Consider the following 26,857-nt stretch of genomic DNA (forward strand, 5'->3'; position numbering starts at 1 on the left):
GTGACTGATTAAAAGTTTCCCCCCTCCTGTACATGAGATTCTGCAGTCACGCCGACAGATAGACATTAAATAATTCTTCCATAATAAATGATTGGAGATAAAAGCCGGCGGTGGCTCCTGCTGCTGTTTGGATTGCTCCATTGTCTGCATCTTTGTTTCTAGTTTGTTCCCCGGCCACTGTCGGCTGGCGCTGGGGCTGTCAGACCTTTGCCTCTAGCATTTCTAGGAAGAGTTTATGCATGGGAACCTTGCCCTGCAGTTTGATGCTGTAGAAGTGCTGCACAGCTTTGGCAGCCGTCTGCCGCAGGAGAGGCAAGGTCAGGAGCAGCTTGCCTGCTCGCCGGGGCTCCTCGTTGCGCTGACTCAGCTCGTAGTCCTGCAGGGCTTCATGGAGGAGGTCCTGGAGTTTCTGCACTGCATCCATGTCCTCTATGTGCATGGAGTCTGGGGGGAGGGAGAAAAGACAGCGATCAGACAAGTCAGGCATGAGGAAGGAAATCCTTAATTGGTCCTGAAGCTAAAGATGCTTGCTTTTTGTGTGTGTGTATGAGGGTGGTAGTGTTTTGTTTCTTAAGGGGGAAAAACACCTTGCTGGCAGGTGTTAGTGCCGCTGCTGTGAAGTTCAGCATCAGCCCAACAAGTTGGCCCTAGCAGTGCAGGGACAGTAAGCTTGCCAGGGGTAGATGACACATTGTGCCCATTTTGCATATTTTGTGTGCTGCCCATTTTGCCAGCCACCCCAAGGCTGTGCAGGGGTCAGCCAGGGGCCTTTGTGACCTGCACAGTCACTTGCCCTCCATGCTCCTTATGGGGAGAGTCACCCTGCAAGGGGCAGCAGCTGCTGTGCTGCCACTTGGGAGCAATCTCATTAAGAATAATTAACAGTGCTATAGCACTTCATCTGTCTAAACTACCTAATTGCCATGCAGCTGCTCAGGGTGTCAGCAAGACAGAAAAGCCCCAGTAGGTCACAACCAGTGTGCCCAGGGGTGTTGCCAGCCCCACCTTTGTGCATATGCCCCTGTTTTCAGAGCCTGCCAGCAGCTGCTCAGCAAGCTTCCTGCTTCAGTAAAGGAAACCCGCACCTCCTGCAAGGCCTCTTCCCTTGAGCTGCCACTTAGATTTCTATGAGCTTCTGGAGGGGCTAGCAGGGTTTGCGAGGCTAGCACAGCTCCTTGGTGTGTCTCTTCAGGCAAAGGTAGCTGATAGTGACCCAGTCCAGGGTCGAGCTGGGGAACATAAGTTGAACACAGGCTGCTAAACTTGTAGGTAAGCCATGGTAACAGAGGGCAGCACCAAAGAGCAGAGAGGTTAGATTTGAGAAGCTAACCAGGCACAGCACCACTGAAGGTTTTTCTCCTTTTCGTCTTGCTGATACTTGCTTCTTTCTTACAACCCTGACAGCGCTGGAGACACTGTTCCCTTGTCTTCATTGTTCAGAGAGCTTTAATCAATACTGAACCCATTGATAAAGATTTCTGCCACAGGGCAACGAATCCAGAAGCAGCAGCAAAGGGACGGCAAGGACACATGCACACACCTAGTTGCACCATCTGCCACTGCAGCTGGGCTTTGCAGTGTAGCAGTGCTCTGGCTTAGCCCACACACATACAACAGTAATGTGAGGACATGGGTTCCTCAGGGTGGCAGCAGTGAAGGGGAGGAACGCTGACTGAAGTGCCAAAATCTGTCTAGAAATATAAGTCATCTCTACAGAGAGCACAACACAAATTAGAAACTGAATTTCATAAGATACATGTACAGTAAATACTATTTATGATGCACAATTTATAAAGTATTACAACAGTTGGAGAAACATGTCTAGCAAGAAAGCTGTTTAAGAAGCTGTTTAGAAGGAATGCACTAATTAGAGGATATTAAAGGGTTGTATTTCCAAGAAGCCTACTGAGGAAGGATTGTTCTTTCTGCATTTCCTTTTTGTATCCAAGAGACCAGGCAAAGAAGTTCAGAGAAGGGCTGGTAGGTCACCACAGTGACCTGAGCTATCCAACAGAGGTTGATTCTGAAAAGTAGGGAGGGAGAAGCATATTGCTAAGTCAGTCTGGCAACTTCTCCCAGCCAGGCAGCACCTCTGGAAAATTTCCATGCACCATGCAGGAGAAGTGAGTGGGATCTGTTTCCTGCCAAGTTGCAGAGGTCATTTTGGAGACTGGAAGCATCAAGAGCTGGAGCTTGAAGAGAGAAATGTCCTCCAGCCTTTCTGTTTAATGTCCTTCTCACTAGGGACACAAAAGGGAGAAGTAATCACAGCCCATCAGAGTTTGCAGATCCCACCGGGTGCTGGAAGCACCAGGCAATGAGCCACGCTTCAGGTCAAAGTCAGTGCTCTGTTTCTTGGGACTGATGCTGCTGTCCAGTAGACAGAATCCCAAAGCTGTGCCCTTCTGGCACCTGACTTCTGTAAAGTGATGAGTCTACTAGACGTATACAGGGAGAAGAAATTGGGGAAATAAAGATCAAAACCAGCCCCACCCCACCCACCCCCTTTGCTGAAAGAAGCTCAAAATTGGCAGCTGACTGCGAAAAATAAAATAACATTGCAGGATTAATTTCCTTGCAATCCATCAGTGAGCTGGTGTCGATGGCATTGATAAACTGTTAATTACAAAATCAATAGCTATGAATTTTTACAGCTGTCAGAGCACTGAGGTGGAGGGAGGCTGCCTGGCCATGTCCCTGAGGGTCAGCTGGCCTAGAAGTCAGGCTTTATGTCAGCAGCCTTTCTCCAGCACTGCTGGCATGGTGTACAGGGCAAGTGTGAGAATGGACAAGGCCCACTGCCTCCTCACCTAACTCTTTTCTTGCAGCTTCTGGCAGGAGCAGGAACCTCACAGGACCCATTCATACAGAGTTTGCTACACAACCCCTTGCTAGATCCAGACCGAAAAAAAGGGGAGATAAGGTTTGGCCAGTCTGGAATGTCCTTAACTGAACATGTGCTGTATGCTCACCTGGAAGGCTCTTCTATACACAGGCTGATCAATTTGTATTCCTAAGGAAAGAGGACCTAGGAATGCCTAAGGATGGACTGCCGGCTCTGAAGGGTAACAAGTTAAGTCTACAGCACCCCTACTCTGTCAAAGAAATGGGTGATCATATTGTTGGGACTTGCCTGCTGCTCTGGGCATTAAGAATTCATTACTCAGCTCTCTACAATGCACTTACTAAAGACAGAGTTGACTTGAGTTATCTTTGCCAGTCCCAGCACGTGTGTCTTTGGTGCATCACACTGAGGACTCAGAGATCAGCCACAGCTCTGGCAAGGTGGCCTATTGTCAGCTTCTCCTCTAGTGAAAAGTGAGCGATCTCACACTTCTGTTTTCAATTGTTTTAATTCTTAGAAACAAAGGGTCAATATACACAGGGCTGCATGGAAGAGAGGAAAGACCCTAGAAGCCAGGTTGCATGAGCAATATTACACCCAGCAGAGACAGGGGAAATTCAGGAATTTATCTATATGGGAGGCAAGGCAGAAAGCAGGTCTAGGCAGCACAGGTGCTAATCTAAGTGCTCTGCTTTAAGCCCAAGAGAGCCGAGGCCTGGCTCAGAGGTAGTCTGCATTCCCGCTGTTTTAGGAATCAACTGTTTGCATGCGACCACATACATGCAGGCTCTGCATGTTTACTCCATGTCAAAAATACAGTAAGAAAAAGAACTTATATTAAAAGAATGTGAAGGTTACGTTACAAAAATACACTTGCCCTATATTCTAGCTTCTTCATGTGTGTGTGGTGAGAAGCTTTAATTATAAGAAAAATGAGATCTCATGGTTTACTTTCATATGTTTCAATATGAGTAACAAAGCAGGATTTTTGTGGATTATGCTCCTACATAGCCGCACTTCTAGCTGCACTAGTGAAGTCAGAATGGCTTTTCCCATCCAGGTGAGAGTGTGCTTTGGCCTGTGCCTCCTGACCCTTACCTTGGTTTCTTTACTCCACAGCACTGGAAGCAGAACCCCAAAGGCGCTGATCAGTGTCGGTTGTTCTGCTCTGTCTTTGCTCAGTTTCTCCACTCCTGATACAGACTGTCCCATAAGGCTTACCCTGGGCTTAGATCTGACAGCACAGTGAGCAACATCAGCAGAGTGCTTCTGTTGCACTGTGAGGAACTTGACAGCACCAAGGCTCAGGTCCTGCAGCGTCTCTGCTCATAGCATAGGCCAGATAATGTCCCGGTGTGGCACTTATCCTGTCACCCTGTCACAACCACTACCTTAGCACTTCAGCTTCTCTGAGGAGCCCTTCTCACTGTTTAATCCTGTGACCTTCCTGGTAGACAGGAGGAAGGTTCTTTAACAAGAGTTGATTACATCGCCAAAAGCCACCATCCCACAATCAAGAGAGGCCAGCCTTGGCCATCTGCCCATCCTGGTTCAGTGGCAAAGTGAAGGCAGCAATTAGAGCTAAAAAGCAATATATGAGAAATTGAAAAAGGGAACTAGATAGCAATTTATATGAATCAGAAGTTATGAAGTGTAGAAAATCGATAAGGAAAGTGAAGGACATCAGAGGAAAATCCATGGCTGGAAGGGCTAAGGACAATAAAGAAGTTTTATAAATATTTAAGAAATAGAAGAAAAATTACCATTTGTAGGGAGGGCTCTTTTCACCTGTAGATGATTAAACTATTAATAGCAGTGCAGACAAGACAGTTCTCAGTGAGTATTCCTGTCCTGTGTTTTTAGAAAAAACAAGCATTATGTACCTGTGTTATATGAACATGATTAAGACTTCTTAGTCTGTTGTTTATGCAAGAAGATGTTAGACATCTGTTAGGGACAAACTTTCCAGAAAGCAGCAGAGCTGGATGGCTTTAAGAGTTCTAAAATTGCTGGCTGAGGCCCATCTAGGGCAGATTAATGACTAACAAGTCTTGGTATTTTTTAGAAATTCAAGATGACTGGAAAAGTTCTAATAATGCATGTATTTTCCTAGATCTTATCTGATAATTTCCATGCTAGCCTGATGTGAACCAGGACAAAATAAAGGAAAAAATAAAAAGTGACGTTCAATTAAGATTTATAAGATGGTATTACAACTACTGCCAGTCAACACAATACTTTGGAATAGAGGTCTTGTCAAACAAACCTGATTTCATTCTCTGATGAGATTACAAGTTTGGTTGATAAAGTTAACTGCATAGATATAATAGACTTGGGCTTTTATAAGGCACTTGGCTTAGCACCACAGGACACTCTCATTAAAAAATTAGCACTATGCAATATCAATAAAGCACACTTTCGATTGATTAGTAACTGGCTAGATGACAGAACTCAAAGTAGGTATCAGTAGTGAATCATCCCTGAAGGAGGAGTTTTCTAGTGGAAATCCACAGGGATCAGTAAAAAAAAACAGATGCTACTCAACATTTTTATCAATGAGCTGTAAGTAGTTTTTTTATTTTAAAATTGCTGCTACTGAGACATATGTCTTAGCAAATGGCAAAGAGGAACAGAGTGGTGTAAAATTGTGAGGATAAGGCAGCCTCACAGCATTCTGGACCACTTGCTTACACTTGAAGTAATGTATCTATAGCCAAGGAATGCAACTATGGAACAGGAACTTTATCGTGTCAAGCTGTCAGATGTAAAAAGACCTGGTGTCATAGGACACAGCTCAACAAAGACCAGTATTTGGAGGCTGAACTCAGGCAAAGTGATGTTAAAGATATGGTAACTTTCACTTATTTTTTAAACTGAGAGAACAATTAATTATTGAAGTCAGCTACCATGAAAGATGTAGATTCCCCCTCTTTTAATCCCTTCAGCCTCACACTGGGTGTCTTTCTGGAAGGCGGCTTTAATGAAGCACAGATACTGGACTCATTGCCAGTCTGCAAGGGTGAATTCTGTGACCTGCACGATGCAGTTTCGCAAGGAGATCTGATGTGAGACAATGAGAGTCAAGGGATGTAGAGGGAGCCCTCGTCACACAGTAGCTTTAGCAGTTTCACTTTCGGAAGGGACTCCTGAGAAAATATATGTCTGGCTTTTGTGCAACATCGGTGCAGCGCACAGCACCTCTTGTGTCTCCCACAGCCTGCTGGATTGAGGGCTGCAGCCCTCCCCAGACTGAGATGGAAGGCACTGGCCTGAGGGCCCTGACCTTTCTCACCTCTTCACATGAAGAAACAAAACAGGCAATAGGCTTCTGCCAGCATGTCTTATCCTCTGCCATCCAGAACCACACTCATAGTTAATGGGGAATTCAGTGTCTGTGGTCAGTGAACAACTCCAGGATAGGACCAGACAGCCCCAACCACAGGGTTTCTCTGTTTGCTGGAACTGACCAACACTACTGTGGTGGATGCAGGCATGGCCCACAGTCTCTTTTCTGAACTCATGGCCCTGGAGTCAGCTTGCTAGTGGAGAAGGGCTCCACAGCCTTTCTTTACTGCCAGAAATCAGCAGCCAGCCCCTCCCTGCCTGGTTCCATTCCCTAATACAGGGCCAGAGCACAGTTAGGGCTTTAGCAGCAGCAAGCCTCATTTCTCCCTGCTCTCCAGCTTAGGTTCTGCCCTGTGACACAGGGGAGCTTTGAGGATGTTGTGTGACACAGGTAGAGCACAATCTCAGGCAGCAGGCTTTAGCTTCCTCCCGGGCCAGATAACAGCATGGGCCTTGGACTCCCTGATTGTGAGGCTGGCTGGGCCAGGGCTGTACCTGAGTTGGCGAGGGCCAGAGCTTTGAGCGTGACAAACTCCTCCTTTTCCACCTTGAGCTTCTTGTAGCGGCGCACCAGTTGTAGGATGGCCAGGTAGAGCTCCAGCAGCCCTGTCAGACGAGAGTGCTCTTCATCCATGATGTAGTCCTCAGCATAGACGAGCTTGTCCTCATACGGCAGCGAGCGGTACACAATGCCCAGGATGAGGATTTCCATCCAGGCGCTCTGCAGGAGGCTCATCTGGTCCCCAAGGGAGAGGTTGGAGAACCCTGACAGGGCAAAAGACAAGCAGGGTCAAACGGGTGTGCAGCAACGCCTCTAAGAGCCTGGGGTCCTTAGTTTCCCTGTGATTCACCCAAGCACTCTCCACCGTTGGCCTGCTGCTTTCAAAAAACCAAAAAGCTTAGTGACCCTGTCTCTGCAGCAATCAGCACACATGGACCCTACCCTTCTCTTTGCTCCCATGCCCACTCACAGCCTCAAACAGGAGTCTTCATGCTCTGACTGCATTTATGGCAACCCAAGGTTAATGATAACCTCTTTTCAATGATCTCTGCTTCTCCTATAGCAGCAACTGTTTTGTACCACATTGTCCTGCCTGTTGTTCCTCTGTAGTTTTGTACTGCAGTCTATTTAGTCTGCCTCAGAGCAGAGAAGAGCTCCAGATGGCAGAAAAGAGGGCATCTGATGAGGTAGGAGGGAATGACATGGGCCTGAATTACAAGCATACCACAATCTCTCATTTTGGCCAATGTGAGAAAATGTCCTGCCACAACAGAGCACCGGAATGTATTCAAAAGCTGAATACGTTTGTGAACGGAATCTTCTTTTATTCCTCATCACTCCCTGAGCTCCACACCATCAACTTTCTGCACCCCACAGCCAACAACACTACCTGATGTCAAAAACACCTTTATGGTGCCATACAAGTACCTAAATCACAGCCAAACCCAGAAGTAATGGAACTAGCACCCAGCAGTGAACCAAATCATTCTCCTCAAATACAGAAAGAGTAATCACTATCTGGAGTTAGACCCTGACAGTCCCAGGGCCCACTTAAGAAAGCGGAGAGGCCAACACAGAGGCACTGTCTGCCCCAAGGGGAAAAAAAATAAGTGCATGGGAAGGAAAGCTGTGTCTGTTATGTCCTCTGTACCAGGTACCCTTGAAGGCCAGACCACGAAGATCCTGGGAGACAGGCACTGTGCAACAGCCGTTACAGACAGGGATGCCAAGCACAGCATGTCGGTCCCATCTAGGCATCTCCTGCCCACCAACTGACAGGTAGGGACTGTGCTTTTTGGCAGCTCCTTGCATCTAAAGGTTCCCAGGGCTGTGTGAGAATGGGACACCCAGGCACCTCTCAGCTGGGGGGCAATGCTCCACCAGCTTCCCCTTCCAGTTTTCTCCCCAGATGCTTCTTAAGCCTTGGGGCTCACCAAGAGGCCTGTGAGCTCATTAGCCTCTGTCCAGGAGTCTCCCAGCCCTGCTGGCTGTGTGCTAGGCTCACCAGGACTCCTTTATCCCACAGCCCCCTCTGCTCACAGTTCATGGCCCCGCATCGGGGCCTAGCTAGCCAGCCACCATGATGATCATTTGATTTCTCTTGTTATCAAGCTGGCAATTAACAAAAGAGCTGATGATTGCTATATTGACTGACTGTGGGTTCTCTTTTTCTATCTGCACTATCTCAGCTGGGGAAGGGAAGGCAGAAGGGTGGGTTAGTGGTATTTATTTATCACTACGCCATGTTTTGTGTTTGTGTTGCCAGGGGAAGCAAAGGGTGATAATGGCCTGGCAGCCCTCGGACATCCAATTTCCCTTATCAGGCCACCAAATAGAAAAGAGGCCCCAGGCCACATTAATTAACAGATACCAATCAGCTGTCACGTGTTGTGTGTGCAAGGTCTGAGGGTAGCCGTGGGTGGGAGGAAAGAATCAATAAACCATTGGGGAGGAGTGCCAGAGGGAACAGCTAAAGAGGAGTCCAGGCTAGTGGGGAGAAGAGCTGCAAATCCAGCTCCATGACTGTGAGATTGATTCCGGTACAGCACAGCCTGTGATCCACGTAGCCCTGCACCGGGCGAATCCCACCCCTTGCTCAGGCTGTGAGTACTTCAGGGATGCCTTGTCCTTTGCCTCACCCTTCTGCCCCTTACCTACTGCAGTCAGTACTGTGCTGCTCCCGAATGCAGCCCTCCTAACTGAGTCTGTGTGCAGGCTGATGCAGCTCGAAAGTTTGGGATCCTGTTTCCCCAGGTCTCCTGCTTGCTACACAGGGAATTGATGAGATTAGCCCTGAGACAGGGCTAATGGTGCTGTGCACAGCCACTGTTACAGTCGTTAGCACCTGTCATCTCTGCTTTGGTCACCCCTCTCCTGGCTCTGACCACGGAGAACAGCATGGCATTTAGGCTGCTGCCTTAAGTCCAGTTTCTGGGTCAGTCATGTGGCCTTTCTGCATCTTCATTCCCCATCTGGATTACAAAATGGGGTTATGCCATCACCTCACTGCAGTCTGCCAATGAAATTTGTTAAAGAAGGAAAAACAGTCATGTAGTTAGTGAGGGGATTCAGGACAGACACGGCTCATGCTTTTCTGCTAGAGGATAAAGTAGAAAAACTGACTTAACCCTCGCATCTCTGTTAATCACTCTTTCACAGAGGCAGTTATGGCAGGCGGGAATTGCACAAGGGAGACCATGCTTTACCCTGTGCCAAGGAGAACAGAAAAGCCAGCTGCAATTGCCCTACCCACCTGGGAAAGCCCCCTGCCAAAAGCACTCCCAGGTAACCTACAACTTCAGCTCCGGCAGGTGGGTGTGAGGGAGGGAGTGCTGTGGTGCCAAGCTTGGACTTGAAATGTCTGACAGAATCAGGACCCTTTTCCTCCAGTGTTTACACATGTAGAATGCAAGTGCTGGAGGACTGCGCCTGGATCATTGCAGTCTGCACAGACAAGGGAAGATCATATAATCTGGGCTCTCCCATGCTATAAAACTTGAGATTAGGAAAGGCAAATGCTAATTTCACCTGGCTAAAATCACAGGCTTGCTATTATAAGTTTGTAACACTGGAGAACCTCTATTTGTGAAATTCAACTGCCTCACTGTCTTACAGCTCCCAGGAATTCCTAGAATCCATCCCTTTTGCATTCCTGAGCAGTTTGATGGCACAGCATCCAGACAGTGCACTTACTTAGTGATTTGTTTCTTGCTGCTTTCCTCAGGTCTTATTCTGAAAGGTGCCGAATGCTAAACTGCCCTCCCTAAACTCCCAAAAGAGGAGCCTCCATCTCTAGCACAGAGCTGCATGCATGTTTCCCTCCTTCCCAGGTGCAGGTTGAGAAAAGCTGCTTTATTTGCAATAGCTGATGTGACATTCAGGTTTTTTATTTTTTGTGTCTTTTTTTATTTCAGTGGTTTGGCAGTGGGAGCTCCCAGAATTAAAAAAAAAAAAAAAAAAAAAGAGTCACATAATTTGTGGCAAGTGGAGTTCATAATCTGTTAATTTATTATCATTTCTGTCATCCTGGAGGGCCATTAGCAGAGGTAATAAAGGGAGATGTAATTATAGGATCTGAGGCCACTCCAGACACAGCTGCTGTCACTCCACTTGCCATATTTCATTCTGTGCTAGTACTAACGTCTTCCTAGTGAGAACAGCACAACAGCTACCCTGGGAGAGCCTTCGTCATCACCCCTCGAGAGAAATCTTGTCTCCCTGTATCAAGGCACACAGAAAAGGTAGATGTTATTCAAAGACAATTAGCACAGGGGGGAGGGTGAGCAGTGGGGTGCAGGCCTCATACAGAAAGGGACAACTCCACACTGGCTAAGCGTGGCTTTTGAGCTAATGGCTAATAAGGTTATTCAGCTAATAACATTTGCTAAACACTGTTAAATCATGCTTTCTTTTTATCATGGGAGAATGACTTTAAGCTTAAGTGATTTTATTTGCTAACACTGCAGGGTAGAAGTTTGTGCCGACACGTGGGATCCTGAAGGGTTGGTATGACTTTAGCGTCACTCTGTTCTTTACTAATCCCAGTGTGAACACAAGGCAGGTATATGTGACTTTTGTTCCTTTCTCCATCTTTCCCCATCCAAGAGTTCGTGCACACAGGAAGCAATGTCCTGTTCTGCTCAAAATCCTTTGAAGGCAGAAATACAGGGCATGGGTAATCTAGCCACATGGCAGCCTCCTGGCCCTGCCCTGCTCTGCCCCCTTGCTGCCTAACTCAGTATATTTCATACTTGTTTCAGAACTATAGGGTATTTTGTTCCATTTTTATGAACTTTCATTGTATTTGTTTCTCAGTACTGCTCCCTTGTGTAACTATCCCTGAGCTCTCTCCTGTACCACAGTTCTGCCATAATACTGCTGCTGGTCTGAACTGTGCCAGGCTGACGGCTGTTACTGTGTTGTGGGCTCTTTGATAGGAAAGGAAGACATACACAGAAAACTGAGATGACGACAGGTATGTCCTGCCTTTCAGAAAGGAGAGGAAGAGCCGCCTTCACGGTGCAGGAGTAATCTCTACTATACTCCTGTTCTGGGATAGTATCACCATGGCAGGCTGGAAAACTCTTTAGGAACTCAGAGTTGAGCATCCCACGCTCATCCCACGCTCATCCCACAACTGCAAGCTAGGGAAGTACAGCAGGGCACCCTGTGCGAACAGAAATAGCCAAGGTTAGAAGAAAATACAATGGCACCTCATTGGACAGCCGCAGCAGCTAATTGCATTGCATTAAAACCATTCCTGTTAACACCCCAAGTACTGGGTTAGTAGAGCAATCCAGGCTGAGTTCCCTAATCGCCCACTGTAACCCCACTTGTGATGAATCAGCCCCAGATGGATTCCAGCACTAGTGATGGGTCTAATCCCTGCAGATCTCGTGTAAGAAGGGTACCACTGAGATTAACCTCTACTCAGAAACACTGCCCTAAAAAAGTTTATCCAGACGTTATAGTCCTACCACGTAACAGTCCATATTCCATATAGCCCAGGAAACTATTAACCCTTCAGTCACAGGGGAAATACTCCCTCTGAAAAAAGAGAAGCAGCCACCAAAAAGCCAAAAGAGGAGCTACAAAGAGAAACAAAATACATGGGAGAACTAAACTCTCTGATCACTCATGCTAAGATGCCTCACCAAACAAGGAAGAGCTTAAAGCCGAGAAGCAAAGCAAGAGAACACAGACCCATCCAGTGGAAGACACAGACAATGTGTAATATAGATTAAATCCTGTGATCCTGTGGCTGAGAATATTCTCAGATATTCTCCTGACACAAGGAAGGGGGACAGAAGGCAGGGGATAGCTGTAGTAAGCTGTTCATAGTGAGACTCTGAAGCAGTCTTTGGACGGCAGCCACATAAACCCCAAGGACATCCTTTAAGTTCCCTGGCCAACCTTCTCCGCAACCAAATCCAACCTATCTTTTTTTTGGCGGGAGGCAGGGGGCAACTAGAAAGAGGGGGCATTTTCCCTTCCCAGTCCAAATCTTTGTCCCCAGAACCCCCTTGAGGGCCATGTGTGCTCCTTCAACCTAGGTCCATCCTACTTGCAGGTGTGAGACACTTGCTATGTCACACAATTGTACAGGCACTCATTGGATATAGCCAGTGTGCCCTCCGAGGCCAGTCACCTTGCCAATAAGTTGTCCTCATTATTTGTCAGCATAGAAGCCTGGAGATTCGCTGACAGTAGTGACTATGTCCTCCATCCCAATGGGACTTGTCCTGTGATGAATCCAGTATGGCAAAAGCTTTCCCGAGTCTGGGCAAGTATGCCCACCACAGGCAGGGTGGGTACCTGCCTTGTCATTAGCAGTAAAGTCCAGTCACTGCCACAACATTTATTCATCTATAAACACAACAGACCTAGGCCATGTTGATGCAATGCAAAATCACTGAAGTCCACTGTACCATCCCAAGGGCTGTTTCCCAAGTGCTTTTGCTGTGCCACTCGATGCCAGGTACAACTGAGAACTTTATCATATCATCTCAAAGCCTTCTGCATAATCCCAGGGCACACACACATACAGTCATCAATTCATGCACCTACACCATAGGCTATACTGGAGTTTGTTACCAATGAGAGCCCACCACAAGCAGTTTTCTGTGACAGTAATTTCCACTCATCACTATATGTAAAAATCCTGGTTGAAGACAAAACTGATAAGCACAGTGATAAGTAATAGCTTCCTTTGCTGTTCATGCTTACACCCTCGTAATTCCCCGTTTACCTGGGATGTGCTTTGCCCAGCCAATGATCACCACCAGTTCCCTGTCTGCCAGATCACAGAGCGTTGTCAGGGCTTTGATGTCACTCTCCGGCATGGTTGGATCAGGCATAGCATAAATCTTCTCTGGCTCAGCCACCAGCAGGTGGGAGACGATCTTGGTCACTGCACATTTCAAAGGAGAAGTTGTTCTTGTATCTCTCATGACATAAGGTTTCATAACAGCCGTTTCTAGAAGGACCTCCTGGGATAAGGCATGACTATAGTGCCCATAGGACCTCAGAAATGGTTTTGGTCACAACAGGAAAAGACTACCCTGCAACTACACAAACTGTAGTGATCTGCCTGTGCCAAAACAGCTCTGTACAGAGATGACAAAAGCAGGAAGCTACTGTAAGGTTGTCAGCCATTGTCTCAGGTAAGTCCAACAAGGGGAGGAGGAAGAGGCACGAATAATCATTTGGTGGAATGTGGAAAAGTTTAGAGAACCATGGGTAGTGCGGAAGAGAGAAATCAGCACGGGACCAGTTTTGTTAACATAGCTTGGATACAGGAAAAGATAGAACATCACTAAATGAATTTACATAATCTCCTAGGAAAGGTCTGGTATTTAACCCTAGGTACAATGAATACAGCACCTGAGCTGTACCTCAGGTGTACCTAAACTACCTCTGCATTGTGATCTTAAGAAGAAAATCCTAGTGCTGGTGACTGATACGGGAATCAGAAGTGACAACAGCTCTACTGTATGTTTTGGGAGACCAACAAGAAGAAACTTAGTGGCTGCTCAGAGGACCACAATTCAAGACCAATACGTACGTGGCTTTTTAGCTGGGGGAGGGATCTGTAGGCTCAGATAAGCACTGCTGTCAGAATCCAGTCTCCTCTTGTATTTCTGACGGCCTCCACGGACTCGATCCAGACGAACACCTGCAGGTAAAACAAGATAAATCCTGATGATTCCTTAGTGCCACAGGGAACCTTGACATGCAGATGCTAAAATTTACTAAATTCCCCACACTCCAGGAAGCTTCCCTCTCCCAAACACTTGAGATCTCAGCTGAACCTAGCAATCCCAATAATACCAGCTAGACTGCTTCCAGCTTAAACCACACTGCTGTGAGCTTTACTTTTATTCAAAACATTAATGAAGACAGAAATTAACACATTCAAACTCTTGAATCACCATCAATCTGATGGGCAAATGAAAAAGCTTCAGACCTCAATGCCCTCTAGATGAGCTTTTCAAAAGAAAGACTAAATGTCAATCAAACGTGCAGTTATAAAAACAAGCTTTTAGATTGTTCTTAGAAATGAGAAATTAAATGTTCTGTGACCTCTCACTGTTTATATTTGAAAAAGTGACCTATAGCAAATAGATTATGAACTACGAATTCAACAAAGATGTTTCAGACTTTCTCAAGTAAGGCAACTGTAATAAAAGTAGAACGCAAATAAATAGAAACAGCCTCTACTACAATAAAGGAAATAGCACATTGAAAACAGTTCCCAGTGACTGGGAAGCACCAGTGACTGTCATCATGCAAAAACACTATAGCAGCATCAATAGACCAGGAACAGCAGCTGAACTGCTGTGTTAGTACAAAATATAATGTTAAAAACAAATTGTGAAAAAAGCCATAGATATTTGTCCAATTGTCAGTTATTTCGGGCCAGCCATATGGTTTCTGGTAATCAGTTCTTGTGAAATTGGGTAACTCAGTCTTGCTGGGAGAAATGGCTATTCCAAAAAAATAATTAAATCTTTCAAGGTAAATGTAGGAGCATTCAAATATAATCAAAATTTGAATTTACACTACACAAGTACTTCCTTAGAAACACACACGAGTTTATCTAGTCTGATCACAGGAACTAATTATGTGATACATTTACTAATCAAATTGAGCCATTAATATTTTGCAATCAATCCACTGCATAAACACAAACAACTGAAAGCAAACACTCCAAATCAGTTTTGAATTGACACTTTTTGAACAACTTGTACACCTGAAAAAAACAGCAGTCTGCTGACAAATATTCTACACTAGAAAGAGGCACTGCGTCTGTGCTTACTATGTCATCGAAAAGAGAAAGCTTTTACTGTAATGCTCACACCAGCCCCATTTGCACCACACGAAACCGTTACTTGCCATAACATCTGGATCCTGCTAGTCTTCATGGCTGGAGCACCCAAACCAGCTTGACTGGCAGACAGTATGAACAGCCCCCCACACAGCAAAAATAACCAACACCAGCCGGGCCAACAGCACTCAGTTACCCTGTCTGACAGCAAAATCTCTCTGGCAGTAGCAACACCCACATGGAGGTTCAGGTGGCATTACCTGTAAGCCATGGTGTGTGGGGACAGAGGCTCATAGGCATCACTTTATTAATGCTATATAGCTGCTTCCTTTTAAGAGTCCTGCTGCTCCCATTGAGCAGCAGAAGCAGAAATGAGCAGGCCTGGAGCAATCCAGAGCAAAGAAACTGCTGCTGCAAGTGGCTGCTATGGGAGGATGGCAGACATGGAAGATGGAGAGAAGGACATGCAGCCAAATAGGTTAACTCAGGTCACACTGAGTAATTTCCTTTCCCTGCTCCATTTTCTCTTTTTGACTCCGTGTGGAGAAACCACTGCCATCCCTAAGCATAAGTACCACCTCCTCCATAAGTTCTCCTCCATTACATGGTAGTGTTTCTGAAAATGTTGCTCGTTGCTTCTTTTACCTCCATTTCCAGCAGCAGGTAGCCTGTGGGCAAGACTCTTTCCTGGGAGCCTCAACATGTGCCAGAGAGTGTTTTCAGAACGGGAAGCCAGGGAATCCCAAGCCTGAGATTATTTAGGGAGATCCCTGAGGAACAGCACTAACAAAGTCCTGGATGAAGCAGGGAAATTTCATTTCCGTCCATGATTTCTTTCCCTCTATAAATGTGCCCTGGTTTCCTGAGAAAGATGACCTCTGTTCCATGCTCGGCTGAATGAATGACACCTACCTATAAGCCAGGAGAGGAGGGAGACACACAAATTTCAGGAGCTAAGTGTGAAAATTAAAAGGGTCAGGAATACACTGTTCAAAGATTATGGAGAAATCCAGAATAGGCTGCAGGACTTCAGGCCTGAATCACAGCTCCCCAGGACCCTCGCAGAAGAAGAGTCACAGTGGGGTCCATTCCCTCACGCCAGTGGGCAGAATGTCATTGGTGCAGGGAGACGCCATTCTCAGGCCAGGAGAAACCAACCTACAGCCCTCCAGGATGCTTTCGCCATGTAGTCTGATAAGCAGCAGGGAAGGGGACTGGGAGGGGTAGGGAGGAAACGGGGGAAGGAGCTTGTTTCCTTCTTCCAAGGAAAAGCATGCCATCCTCCAATGCTTGGCAGAGGGATGGCTGCACAGGTTGCAGCAGTATTAGGGACCCTCAAATCAGATTATAAGGACACAAAGGACTTAAGTGCATTAAAAAAAGATAAGAGATAAGAGAGATGCAGAGATTTACCCTCCATCCCTCCTTCTCTCACTGAGCAGATAGAGGTCTGTTTGCCCAAGGACTTCGGCTTGTTATTTTTGAACAAGTGTTTGTCCTCCTCTTGTTCCCCATCCAGTGCGACACTCCTTGAGGCAAATGTTTTCAATCAGCATTTGCAAAGCCACTACTCCACCCTGTCCTCACCACTGCAGCCGCAGAGCTGGTGAATCGGCTGACCCCTGTGTAGTACATCCCAGCAACCTGCAGGTGCTACAGCACACAAAAGCATTTAAATGCCTGAGTCCCCGACTGTGACACTCCAGACGTAAGCATCATGGAAAAATCCCTTCCCCAGAGATCTGACAGCCTAATGGGTCATATCTAGATGGAAGGAAAGGGCATGGCCAAAAATCAGGACCTGGCACTGAGCTGTGGTATTCAAGAGGCTTGTTAATGCCTGCTGTTGTACTTCGATTTCCTTGGTGGTTGATTTTAAGATAGGCAGGCTGGTTACAACGCAGCTCTGAGAGGAACACGAAAGGACATTAAAATGGAGTGGGGAGGTGCAGTGGGTGAGCTCAGAGAAGCAGCATGAAGTAAAGCACTAGCAGAGAAGAAATGGAGGGGGATGTAAACTGAGATACGAATGGAAGTGAGTGTAAGGATATGGGAGGTGAGAGAAAGAGGGCTGGAGCAAGGCTGAGTGCTACATACACTGTAATTCCAAGGGCGGGTTTCACACCAAACATGCAGCCCCCTGAGCTTTAACTGCAAGGTGCAGCAGCCACTCACGAGACACAGCTGGTCCGTACTGGAGATTCTTGCATAGGGTTTGGTGCCACAGACTGACAACAAGACAGCAGCAAGAGAAAGCACTTGCCTTCAAGCTCCTGCACAAACCCATTTCTCACATGGATTACAACTGGACAGTTCCCAGGAAAGAAGGCACTCACTCTACAAAACTGTCACAACCATAGGCACTCCTGGATCCCCCTTCTTGACAGTATCAGCAAGGAGGGCCTGCTAGAGCAGCAAAGAAGGGAGGGCTTACATACACAATGTGAGAGGCATCAACACAGGGCAAAGTTTGGGAAGTACCACCCCTTGGTAACTTACCTTTCTGGCAGCTGCTGCTTCACAAACGAAGGCTATCTGTGCTGGAAACAGCCCCTCTCCTCCCACTCCCCTGTGTTGCAAGGAAGTGCTGCTGTTCATTGAATCTTGTTGCCTTTTGAGGGACCCTGCATAAGAGTTCTGGCACGCCGTCTGACCTAGGTGTGGAGCTGACCTCGGTGTGCACCATAGGCACTGAGTCCTAGCTCAGTGGCAGCTCGCTCTCAGCACCCCAGCCTGCCTGAGCCCCTTCTGACCTAACAGGGAGGAGGGCCGGGCCAGGACTTGTGCCGGACTTTTCGGCTCAGCATCCCGCCTGGGGTAGGGATGTCAGTTTTCTAAGCGTCCTGTGGGTGCCACTCGTGTTCCAAGCGCTCTTGCAGAGAGGTGTGTGCCAGCACCAAACCTCTGCAGTGGGAGAGCTGATCTGCTGATCTCTTCAAGCTCCCTGCATTTCTCTTGACATGCCCCTCAGAGAGATGTCTGCCTGACAACTTTGGGATCAGATGTCCCCTTGCTGACTTGATAACATCAGGCTTTGGGTTTTTTTTCTTAATGGAAGTAAAATAATTCCAGCTTTTTTTAAAAGCTGGACCCAGGCCAAGTCTGTCGGAAGTAAAAATAGCCGAGTATGCAGAGGCGACAGCACACAGAGTCAGGTTTAGTTTCTCTTTTATTTTCTGGGGACTAAAAATACTCTTAAAAGCTCTGTGAAGCTAAGCCCTGGCCAGTGTGAAATGCAGTCTAGGCCCAATATCAGCTGTCGCGTCAAATTACTAGCCTCACCTCACTTTCCATCGAGGCCTATCACATGCCTATGAATTGATAGGAACAGAAAGATCTGTCTTGCCAAAAGAGCTAACGGAGGAGCCAAGCTACAGGGTTTGCACTGTGCGATATGTGTCTAGACCAAGAAGGACACAACCAAAGGGAACACAGGGCAAGTGCTGGCCACAGAGCAATGCCCACAGGGCTGCTCTTGCTGAGCTTCCCCGTTACATCAGCTAGGTCCTATGCCCACTACCCACCTAATCCTTGAGCTGAAATTTCTACATCAATGCAGCCTGCTTGCTCTCCCAGGGTCTGAGCTGGGGTGGTCCTCTGCAGCTAACAGAGATGCCCACGTCCCCAGGAGCTGCAGTCTGAAGTACATGGATTGGCACTGCCCAAGGAAGGTGGAAGATGTAAAGCTAAGAGCAAAGAAAGGAAGGGAGAAGAGTTGCGCCCAAGGTGTCTCCTCCAGAATTTTCCTCTCCCTTTTTGCTCTGAACTTCAGGAGAGACAACAAGATGCAGTGGTGGGATAAGTGAGCCAGGAGGAAGCCTATCAAGGAAATAGCGAGCAGCGATAACCATAAAAGTTAGGCTTGCCAAGATGGGGAAAGAAACAGACTATAGGGAAAGGCATCTCTGTCTAAGGAGAGTGGAGAGGATGCAATCTGACTAGGTTCTCTTTGTTACTCAGATTCCAGCACGGGAAGGGGAAAAGACCCCTTTATACCATTAGGCTCTTATACTGCTGCAAAAAGAGGCCAGCCACTGGAAAATCTCCTGGCAGATGACTCATGCAACTACCCAACTCATCTGAAACACAGAAAAGCAACTTGAGGGTTGCAAGTCAACATAGCCAGAAAAACCCAGCAACTAGCATGGTGCAGGTCAGCAAGCCTGAGAGTGACACTTGCAATGGAAAGGTGGGGAACTAGCCTGGGGAGGGGGACAGTGGAGTTGAAAAATGCATTTCCTGTGTTACAAGGGCCTACAGAGATATTAGATCAGTTCAAGCAGGATGTTGCAGCCTGCTCCACTTTTGATGTTTTCAGGGATACGTCAGTCAGGTAGGAAAGCCCCTTTGCTATCTGTCTGGCTAAAGAGTCCCTGGACTCAGAGGAATAGGTTAGCCCTATGAGGCCTGATGATACCTGGTACCAGGGGCTGTCACATACCTCAGAGCAGTGAGGCATCCTTGCTCCTCACACACAGAAACACAGGCAGCACGTCCCAGGTGGTTGGTCCAAAGTGTACAGGATCTGGTGTAACCCACACAGCTTTCAAACCAACCCTTCGTCTCTGCCAATGCCAGCTGCATGGCTTCCAGCTCTGCAGAGGTGTCTCTGCAGCATTAGCCATTGTTGTCTCTCAAACATAAAGCTTCCTTCCCATGCTGAGGCCCTCTCACCTTGCCTCCCTATCACCCTGGAAATTCAGGAATTAACAAGGGCTTCAAGGGCAGATGGGAATAAAGAATACCTCAGTACCTTGTTCAGCTCTCTGTAACAACCCCCATACCCTCACTCTGTGTTCATGGTCCATGTAAATGTTCTTCTTTGATTGCTTCCATTCCCAATCCTCTAAACAGTCTGAAGCAGGACAGCAGGTCTGTTGGCGGTCACCCATGGCTGCAATGCCTGCATAACAGCAGGCTGAGGGGCACTGTGTGAAAGGAACAGATGTAGGCACTAGGCACGTGCCTGCCAGGAAAAGACCAAGGATGCCTTTCACAAGAAGACCTAAAAGATAACAAAGCCCCAACCCCCCTGACTTTTCAAGAGGTAGTGCTCAGAGCTAAGTGCCCAAAGGGGTGTTTGCTGCCTAGAGGAACCTGCAGCCCTGGGTGTGATTTAACTCACCTTACTTTAGACTTTGATAGTTCCCTTCTGTGCATCTGGGCTCCCTTGACAGGCAGCAGAGAGAAGGCGGCACCTCCACATTCATCTCATAGGCTAGACACTTACCTGAGGAGGAGTGATGACAGATACTTCTCTCCATTGACTACCAATGGAACACCCTGCAGGGTGAAAACAATGCTTTCCCTAGTCCATTTTCTGTCTCAGTCTATTTAGGTAGAGCATATGAACCTTTTGGAATAGGTAGAGGAGCATAAGCATGGACCAAGAATCAAATTTTTAGATACATGACACAATGGAGAGTCCCCGACCACTGCAGGGAGAGAGGCTCGCTTGTGACAGAGATCCAGAGGGGTGAGGGAGTTAGACACACCAACACAGCAGCCTGGCTTTAGCCAGCCTCACAGAGCAACTCTGCTTAAGCCTTGAAGTCTCTCCTGAAGTCCTCACCTCAGCAGTGTCTTTTCCAACACTAAGAATTAGTGTCCACTTATTATTTAATTCTTAAATTAGAACAGCTGTGCCAGGCAATTCTGAGTAAAGACCCTCTCAGGATACCCTGCAGCCCAAGGGTGCAGTCTCCAAAGGTGAGTCAGGGGAAGGGATTGAGAATCTCAACAGAGCTGAGTCACTGGTGAACACAGGTCACCAGAGGCTGTGAAAATGTTGATGCACATGCCTTAAGTTACTGTAGAGAAGTGGGACATACATTCAGTCCCACCCCACTCTTGCTCACCTCAGAGGATCTTACCTACTGTGTTGTCAGAACTGCCTAAAAGCTTGTAGCACAATGGTTGGGGTCTAAACATCCCTGGATGGCTGAAGCTTTTATGAGCTTCCTCTTTTCTGTACATGTTATAAAAGCACTAAGCACAATTTCTGGTGACAGAATGCACAACGTGTTTATCATAAACCTGTGTAGAGGTGATGCCTCTCTGAATCCACACATACGTGTGTCGATGGAGCCTGGACTTCATGTTTGATAGAATGAAGATTTAGTTAGGTATGGCAAGAACCTAGGCAGATTAATAATTCAAAATGAATGGAAGGAACCAAACTAAATAGATTCATAATCCACTGGATATGGCTGAAGGTGTGGGGAGGGTCCTGGATGCACCGTTTGTTATGGCCAGAAAACAGATACCAAGTGCCATCAGCCCAATGTGCACTTTGTGGTCAGTCCATCCACTGGAAGCATCCTCTTTGGAGAATTACCATCGCCCTGACAAAGGCAGCACATGTTCTCTCACGCCATCATCCAGCCCAGCTCCAGCTACATTGCAAATGCTCAATTCATGCCTTGGGAAATAGTTGGGTGTGGATGATATAGACATCAAGATGCCACTCACTGCACCTGGAGATCCTGTGTCAAAGGACAGGGATTTGCCTGTCTGTTTTTAAACGCAGGGGTATTTCAGAGAAAGAAAAATCATTTTTCATTCTCTTTTTTTCATTTGGATGCCTCCAATAGTGATATTTCTGGCACCGGCTGGAGGCAGAATACTCTATAAATACAAAGCCATTAAATCACATGCAGCAGCAACCTGATCGGGGCTGCCTTTTAATTTCCTGACATGAGCTGGCCACTAACCCAATTACCCAGAATCCCCTGAGGAGCCCTCATCCTTCCCAGGAAGCACAAAGCAAGAACCCGAGCATATTGCAGGGATGTCAGCTGAGCTTTCACTGAAATCAAATATCTTTTTGAAGAACACATGGTCTGGAAGCAGGGATGGGGGCAGGTGGGAGAGGGGAGAGGTTGCTGGAAACACTTTGCTCCATTGAGAGATTCCTTCACTTGAAAACAGAAATGAAAGACCCTCCATTTGGTTATGTTGCTGAAAAGGAGCTCTGCTGTTGATTCAGTTATCTGGATTTAGTGAAGCAAAGTTAATAAGTGGAAGTAGTTTGAGATTGCCAGTGCTTGGAACCCCATGTTTAGATACTAGATGACTGCACCCAATTTATAACATCAGAGCCAGGCCTGCCGAGGGTGTCAGATTTGTTTCCTTGGGAAACATTTATGACATCAGCCACTGGCTGCAGCTGGTAAGGGAAAGTGCAGAGTTAGGAGTAAACACTAGGAAAGTTCCACTGGCTACAGGGTTTCCTAATCAGCCAGGGTCTTGAACAGGAGGAGCACAGATTTAGAGACAGCCACTTCTGAAATCTGGAGATTGCAGTTTCCAGCAGCTCTGAAGTGGGGACCACCTCCAGCATTCACAGAGAATGCAGGCACTTAGGCAGCACAAGGGTTATCAGGTTGTCTCAAGTTCCTGGGAGGCAGAGTATTCCCAAAGACACTGAGGACAGGAGGGAAAGGGGAACAATTAAGAGCAAGGTGAGCTGAATTAACTTTGTGGCTCTCCTCTATTCACTTCCCATTCATATTTCACTACCTGGCACTGTGGTGTCAGTATCCACACATTCCAGCAATTACTACATCAGAAATTAGATTAGACAGATAGGGGTCCAAGAGCTTGGGGGATCTGTAACAGAATTTGAGTGCCCTGTTGAATTTTAACATGTTCTCTAGCATTTCTTATGGAAATGCATTAGGAGCAAAGGAGCAAAGCCTGGGAAAGGAATGGTTGTACCTGGGATTACTACACCGCAGCAGATACACTTCTGGGAAGAGAGTCATGTAGATAAAATAAATCATATGCTTTTCCTGGATAATTGCCTAGCCTCTCTCTTGCTGTTAAAGAGCCTCCCTTTTCTGCACCCTGATCAAGACTACCTTCCTGCCTTGCATCTGTAGACTTCTCCCTCACCACACAAGAAATAGCTGCCGGGTGACTCCTGGAGAGCCAGGAGGTTAGGCCAGAGGACAACTTGCCTTCAAAGACATTCAGAGTGGGGCAAAGCACCTCGTACAGTGCAGGTTTCCTATCCTGGGAATTCCCACTCCTGCTTTTATCACAAGAAGTGCATGTAGGTCTGGGGGACTCCAGAAATATTTTCTACTTTCTGAAATAAGGTATACCTGGTCTACCACAGGACACAACCCTCGGGCCCTTTCTTTGCCCTCTTTCTTGGAAGCCAACCAGTGATGTCTGCAAGAAACTGGGTTTTCTTCTTCACTCACACATCTCAGAAAATTACTCTTAGGCCTCAATCATGAGCAGGACTCTGAAGAGACAAGTCTGGCAGGGAGCAGAAGACAACCAATCCTCAGCAACATAATACACATTATTCCTATTAAGAACGAAAACAAGACTCAAAGGCTGATGGAATAATGGATGACATCTCAATGCCTGGATGAGATTTTTTTTTAGGGAGTTATTTTCTTTGCTGTTTGGTTTGTCACTGTCTGATGCGACACATGATTATGCACACATGCACTTCATGAAAGCGTTAGTGACACAGCTTTGCTTCCTTTTCAGAACTGTTTATGCTCCATCTGGGTCTCTGCAGCTGTGCCAGCACAGAATAGGGAACAACACAGCTTTAGAAAAAATACAAGTGGGAATCCATTGAAGAAAAAATTCTGCAGGGCTTCCACAACAGTAAGGGACCAAATTCCCAGACAATAGCCAGTCTGCTCCATTTGGTATGGTATGGTTTGGTATGTCCAGTATTGCCTCTCCTACACTTGCCTGACTCTCATTTCCACCCAAAGACGAGTTCTGTAATAAGAGGCCTTGATGTCCCATCGCACCTCACCTGTTATCCCCATCCTTCTTCCCGTGATCTCAGAACATTTCCCTTTCATGAACTGACTGTACTGGCTTTACATGGCAAGGTTTTGGTAGCTGGGAGCTGCAAGGGTGGCTTCTGTCAGAGGACACCAGAAGCTTCCCCCGTGTCAGATAGAGCCAACTCCAGACAGCTCCAAAATGGAACCACCACTGACCAAAGCCGAGCCCATCAGCAATGCTGGTGGTGCCTCTGTGATAAAATATTCAAGAAGGGGTAAGAAGCATTGCACAGCAGCTGTGAGACAGGAGTGAAAAAATGCAAGAGAAACAGTCCCGCAGATACGAAGGTCAAAGAAGAAGGAGAGGAGGAGGAGCTCCAGGCACTGTAGAAGAGATTCCCCTGCAGCCCATGGAGGGCCACACTAGTGCAGATATCCACCCTGCAGCCCATGGAGGACCCCACACTGGAGCAGGTGGACACGCTCAGAAGGAAGCTGCAGCCTGTGGGGAGTCCATGCTGGTGCAGGCTCCTGGTAGGAGCTGAGGCCTGTGGAGAGAAGCCCATATAGGAGCAGGTTTTCTGGCAGGAACTGTGGCCTGTGGGGAACCCACACTGGAACAGTTTGTTCCTGAAGAACTGTACCCCATGGAAAGGGCCCATGCTGAGCAGTTCTTGAAGAACTGCAGTCTATGGGAAGGTCTCACATTTGAGAAGTTTATGAAAGAGTGTATCCTGTGGGAAGGGACCCCTTGCTGGAGCAGAGGAACAGTGTGAGGAGGAAATAGCAGCAGAGATGAAGTATTATGAACTGACCACAAACCCCCACTCCCTATCAACCTGCACTGCTCATGGAGGGAGGAGGTAGATGTCATGAGTGAGTTGAACCTGGAAAGAAGTACAAGTGGGAGGAAGGTGGTTTTAGTTTTGTTTTTATTTCTCAATATCCTACTCTCTTATTAACTGGCAATAAATTAAATTAATTTTCCCCAAGTTGAGTTTTGCCCATGACAGTAATTGCTGAGTGATCTCCCTGTCGTTATCTCAACCCACGAGCTTTTTCATCATGTTTTCTCCCCCTATCCTGCTGAGGAGGGGGAGTGAGAGAGCAACTCAGTGGGCACCTGGTAGCCAGTCAAGTTCAACCCACCACACTGACATACAGAGAAGGACTGACATCACTGTCCTCATCACGGTGACATTCTGCAAGGTGACACACAGGACTGTGACTTCAGAGAGGCAGTAGAGGTATGGAGGGCAAGGCTGTGGAGGTCATGTTTAACCAACCAATGACCAAAATCAAACCTCTGAGCCCACTTACACAAGCCATGTGTCATCTGAAATTACATCTACCTCTTGAAGACAAACAAATTGCTGTAGAATAGAAAGGCCATGGGTGGCTAGAGCGTGAATGGCAAGCATATATTCTCCCCCAAACTGACAAGGTATACTGAGGTTTTAAAAGAGACCTGCCAAATGACTGAGATTTCTCTATCCATCATTCTAGAGAGCCAGAGAGATCTTGATCTACTTTGTAGAGCCCAGAGTTAGAGCTACACTTTGGTCATTGCTCCCAGCACTGTCTGTCTTATGCCCACAAAGAGAGGCAATGGGGTGGCGAAAGACAGGGATGCCCAGCTCTGAACAATGACCCTCCTCTGCAAGTTGCAGGGCATGCTTTATTTCACTGGCCAACCCCACTGGCCAGGTATGTATTTAGAGATCATCATCTCCATTTGGAGTCAGCAGTATCACCGGTTGCTCAGGTTTCCCTGATTTTTGCAGAGCAGGGGAGCATGCACTTCTACTGGACAAAGCAGTGAAGATGCCCCATCTCCCACTGCCTGCAGGCTGGTGTTTCAGCAAGGCCAAAAGCAGCAAGAGTGAAGGTTTTCTGGGGACGGTGCCTCTCCATGGGGGCACTGAGTCCGCTGGAATCTTGGACTCCAGATTCAGCAGCTTCCTATCTGAGCCTGCTAGTGAGGGGCTAATTAACGCTCTCTGGGGACACACTCCAGATGGAAGGGGAAAGTGAGAGACAGGCAGCCAGACAGGCCAACGCTTCAGACATCCGAGCCAGTTGGGCTCCATGGACAGAGCTTTCTGCCTACCACTTTCCCCAGCAAGTCTCGCCTGCCCTGCAGCGTCACGCCAGGAGAACCTGAGACAGCAATGCTCTGGTGTCCGTGCAGTTCCCTCGTTGCAATGCATTGATCGGAGCTCTCTTAAAGAAAGTGGCCTGGATATCTGAGACACTTATTGATCGCTCCATTGGCTCTCTTCCTGCCCTGATCCTCATTCACTCGGCACTGCCTGAATAACCTGCACTTCTGTGTTAGGGGCAGGCTCCCCAGATCTTAAAGGGCTACATTCACAGCTTGTTCATCTAGCTGCAGCCCACAAGGAAGAGAGAAGATGCCTGGTGATCCTCATATGCACTCCCCAAGGGGAGGCCCAAGTGTCTTTTGCAGCATCAAGCTGAGCATTTCAAGCGTAAGGCAGAAGCTTGAAGTCATCGTTACCCCTTTTTGCCATCTTTGAATACTGGTGCCTTCTGCCTGAAGAACAGGCTCATGTCACATGCCCAGCAGGCAGGAGGTGGTATGTACATCATGTATGATGACAATAACCAGGAAAATCTTTCCTCCCTTAATGAGAAGAAATCATGAAACCCTTAATTAGGTACTAATGGAATATCATACTCTTCTTCAGAGGAAGGACAGTTTCTTTACCCAGAAATGTCCCCACTAAGTTACCAGCCCAGTGCCAAGGACATCAAGGAGAAACCTGTCAAGAGAAGAACTGCATTCTAGATCCAGCCTTTAACCACAAGACCATTTTTCTCCAAACTCCTGGTAATCAAGCAGGAGAAAGAAACTGGCTTAGCAACCTTCTGCCATGGGTGAACCCAAGGAAGAAGAGAGAGGTACACTGAGGCAAAGTAGGAAGGAGAACTAATGAAAGGAAAAAAATCATAGCTAAAGTATCGAGAGACATCTTGTCCTAATGAGCGCTTGTACACTGCAGAATAGGCTCTCTGGGGAAACAAAGACATCAGGAATTTTAAAAACAGTTAAA

At 47.1% G+C, this 26,857-nt stretch overlaps 1 protein-coding gene across 3 annotated transcripts in view; it reads right to left on the minus strand.

Moving 5' to 3' along the window:
* Window positions 1-199: 199 nt before the first annotated feature.
* ESRRB (estrogen related receptor beta) overlaps window positions 200-26,857 on the minus strand; it is a gene marked incomplete at its 3' end in the record, with an annotated part of 84,500 nt that continues 57,842 nt past the window's right edge. For 2 of the 3 annotated variants that reach the window (XM_082001066.1, XM_082001068.1), the window contains 4 exons: window positions 13,756-13,866; window positions 12,940-13,101; window positions 6,686-6,955; window positions 200-444 (listed from right to left, as the gene is read on the minus strand). In XM_082001066.1, the coding sequence (XP_081857192.1) occupies window positions 200-444; window positions 6,686-6,955; window positions 12,940-13,101; window positions 13,756-13,866 (788 nt within the window). Of the gene's footprint in view, window positions 445-6,685; window positions 6,956-12,939; window positions 13,128-13,751; window positions 13,867-26,857 lie in introns of all 3 variants that reach the window. The other variant, XM_082001067.1, reaches the window with a different exon arrangement.

Source organism: Phaethon aethereus (genome assembly GCF_964289735.1).
Source record: "Phaethon aethereus genome assembly, chromosome: 5".
NCBI lineage: Eukaryota > Metazoa > Chordata > Aves > Phaethontiformes > Phaethontidae > Phaethon > Phaethon aethereus.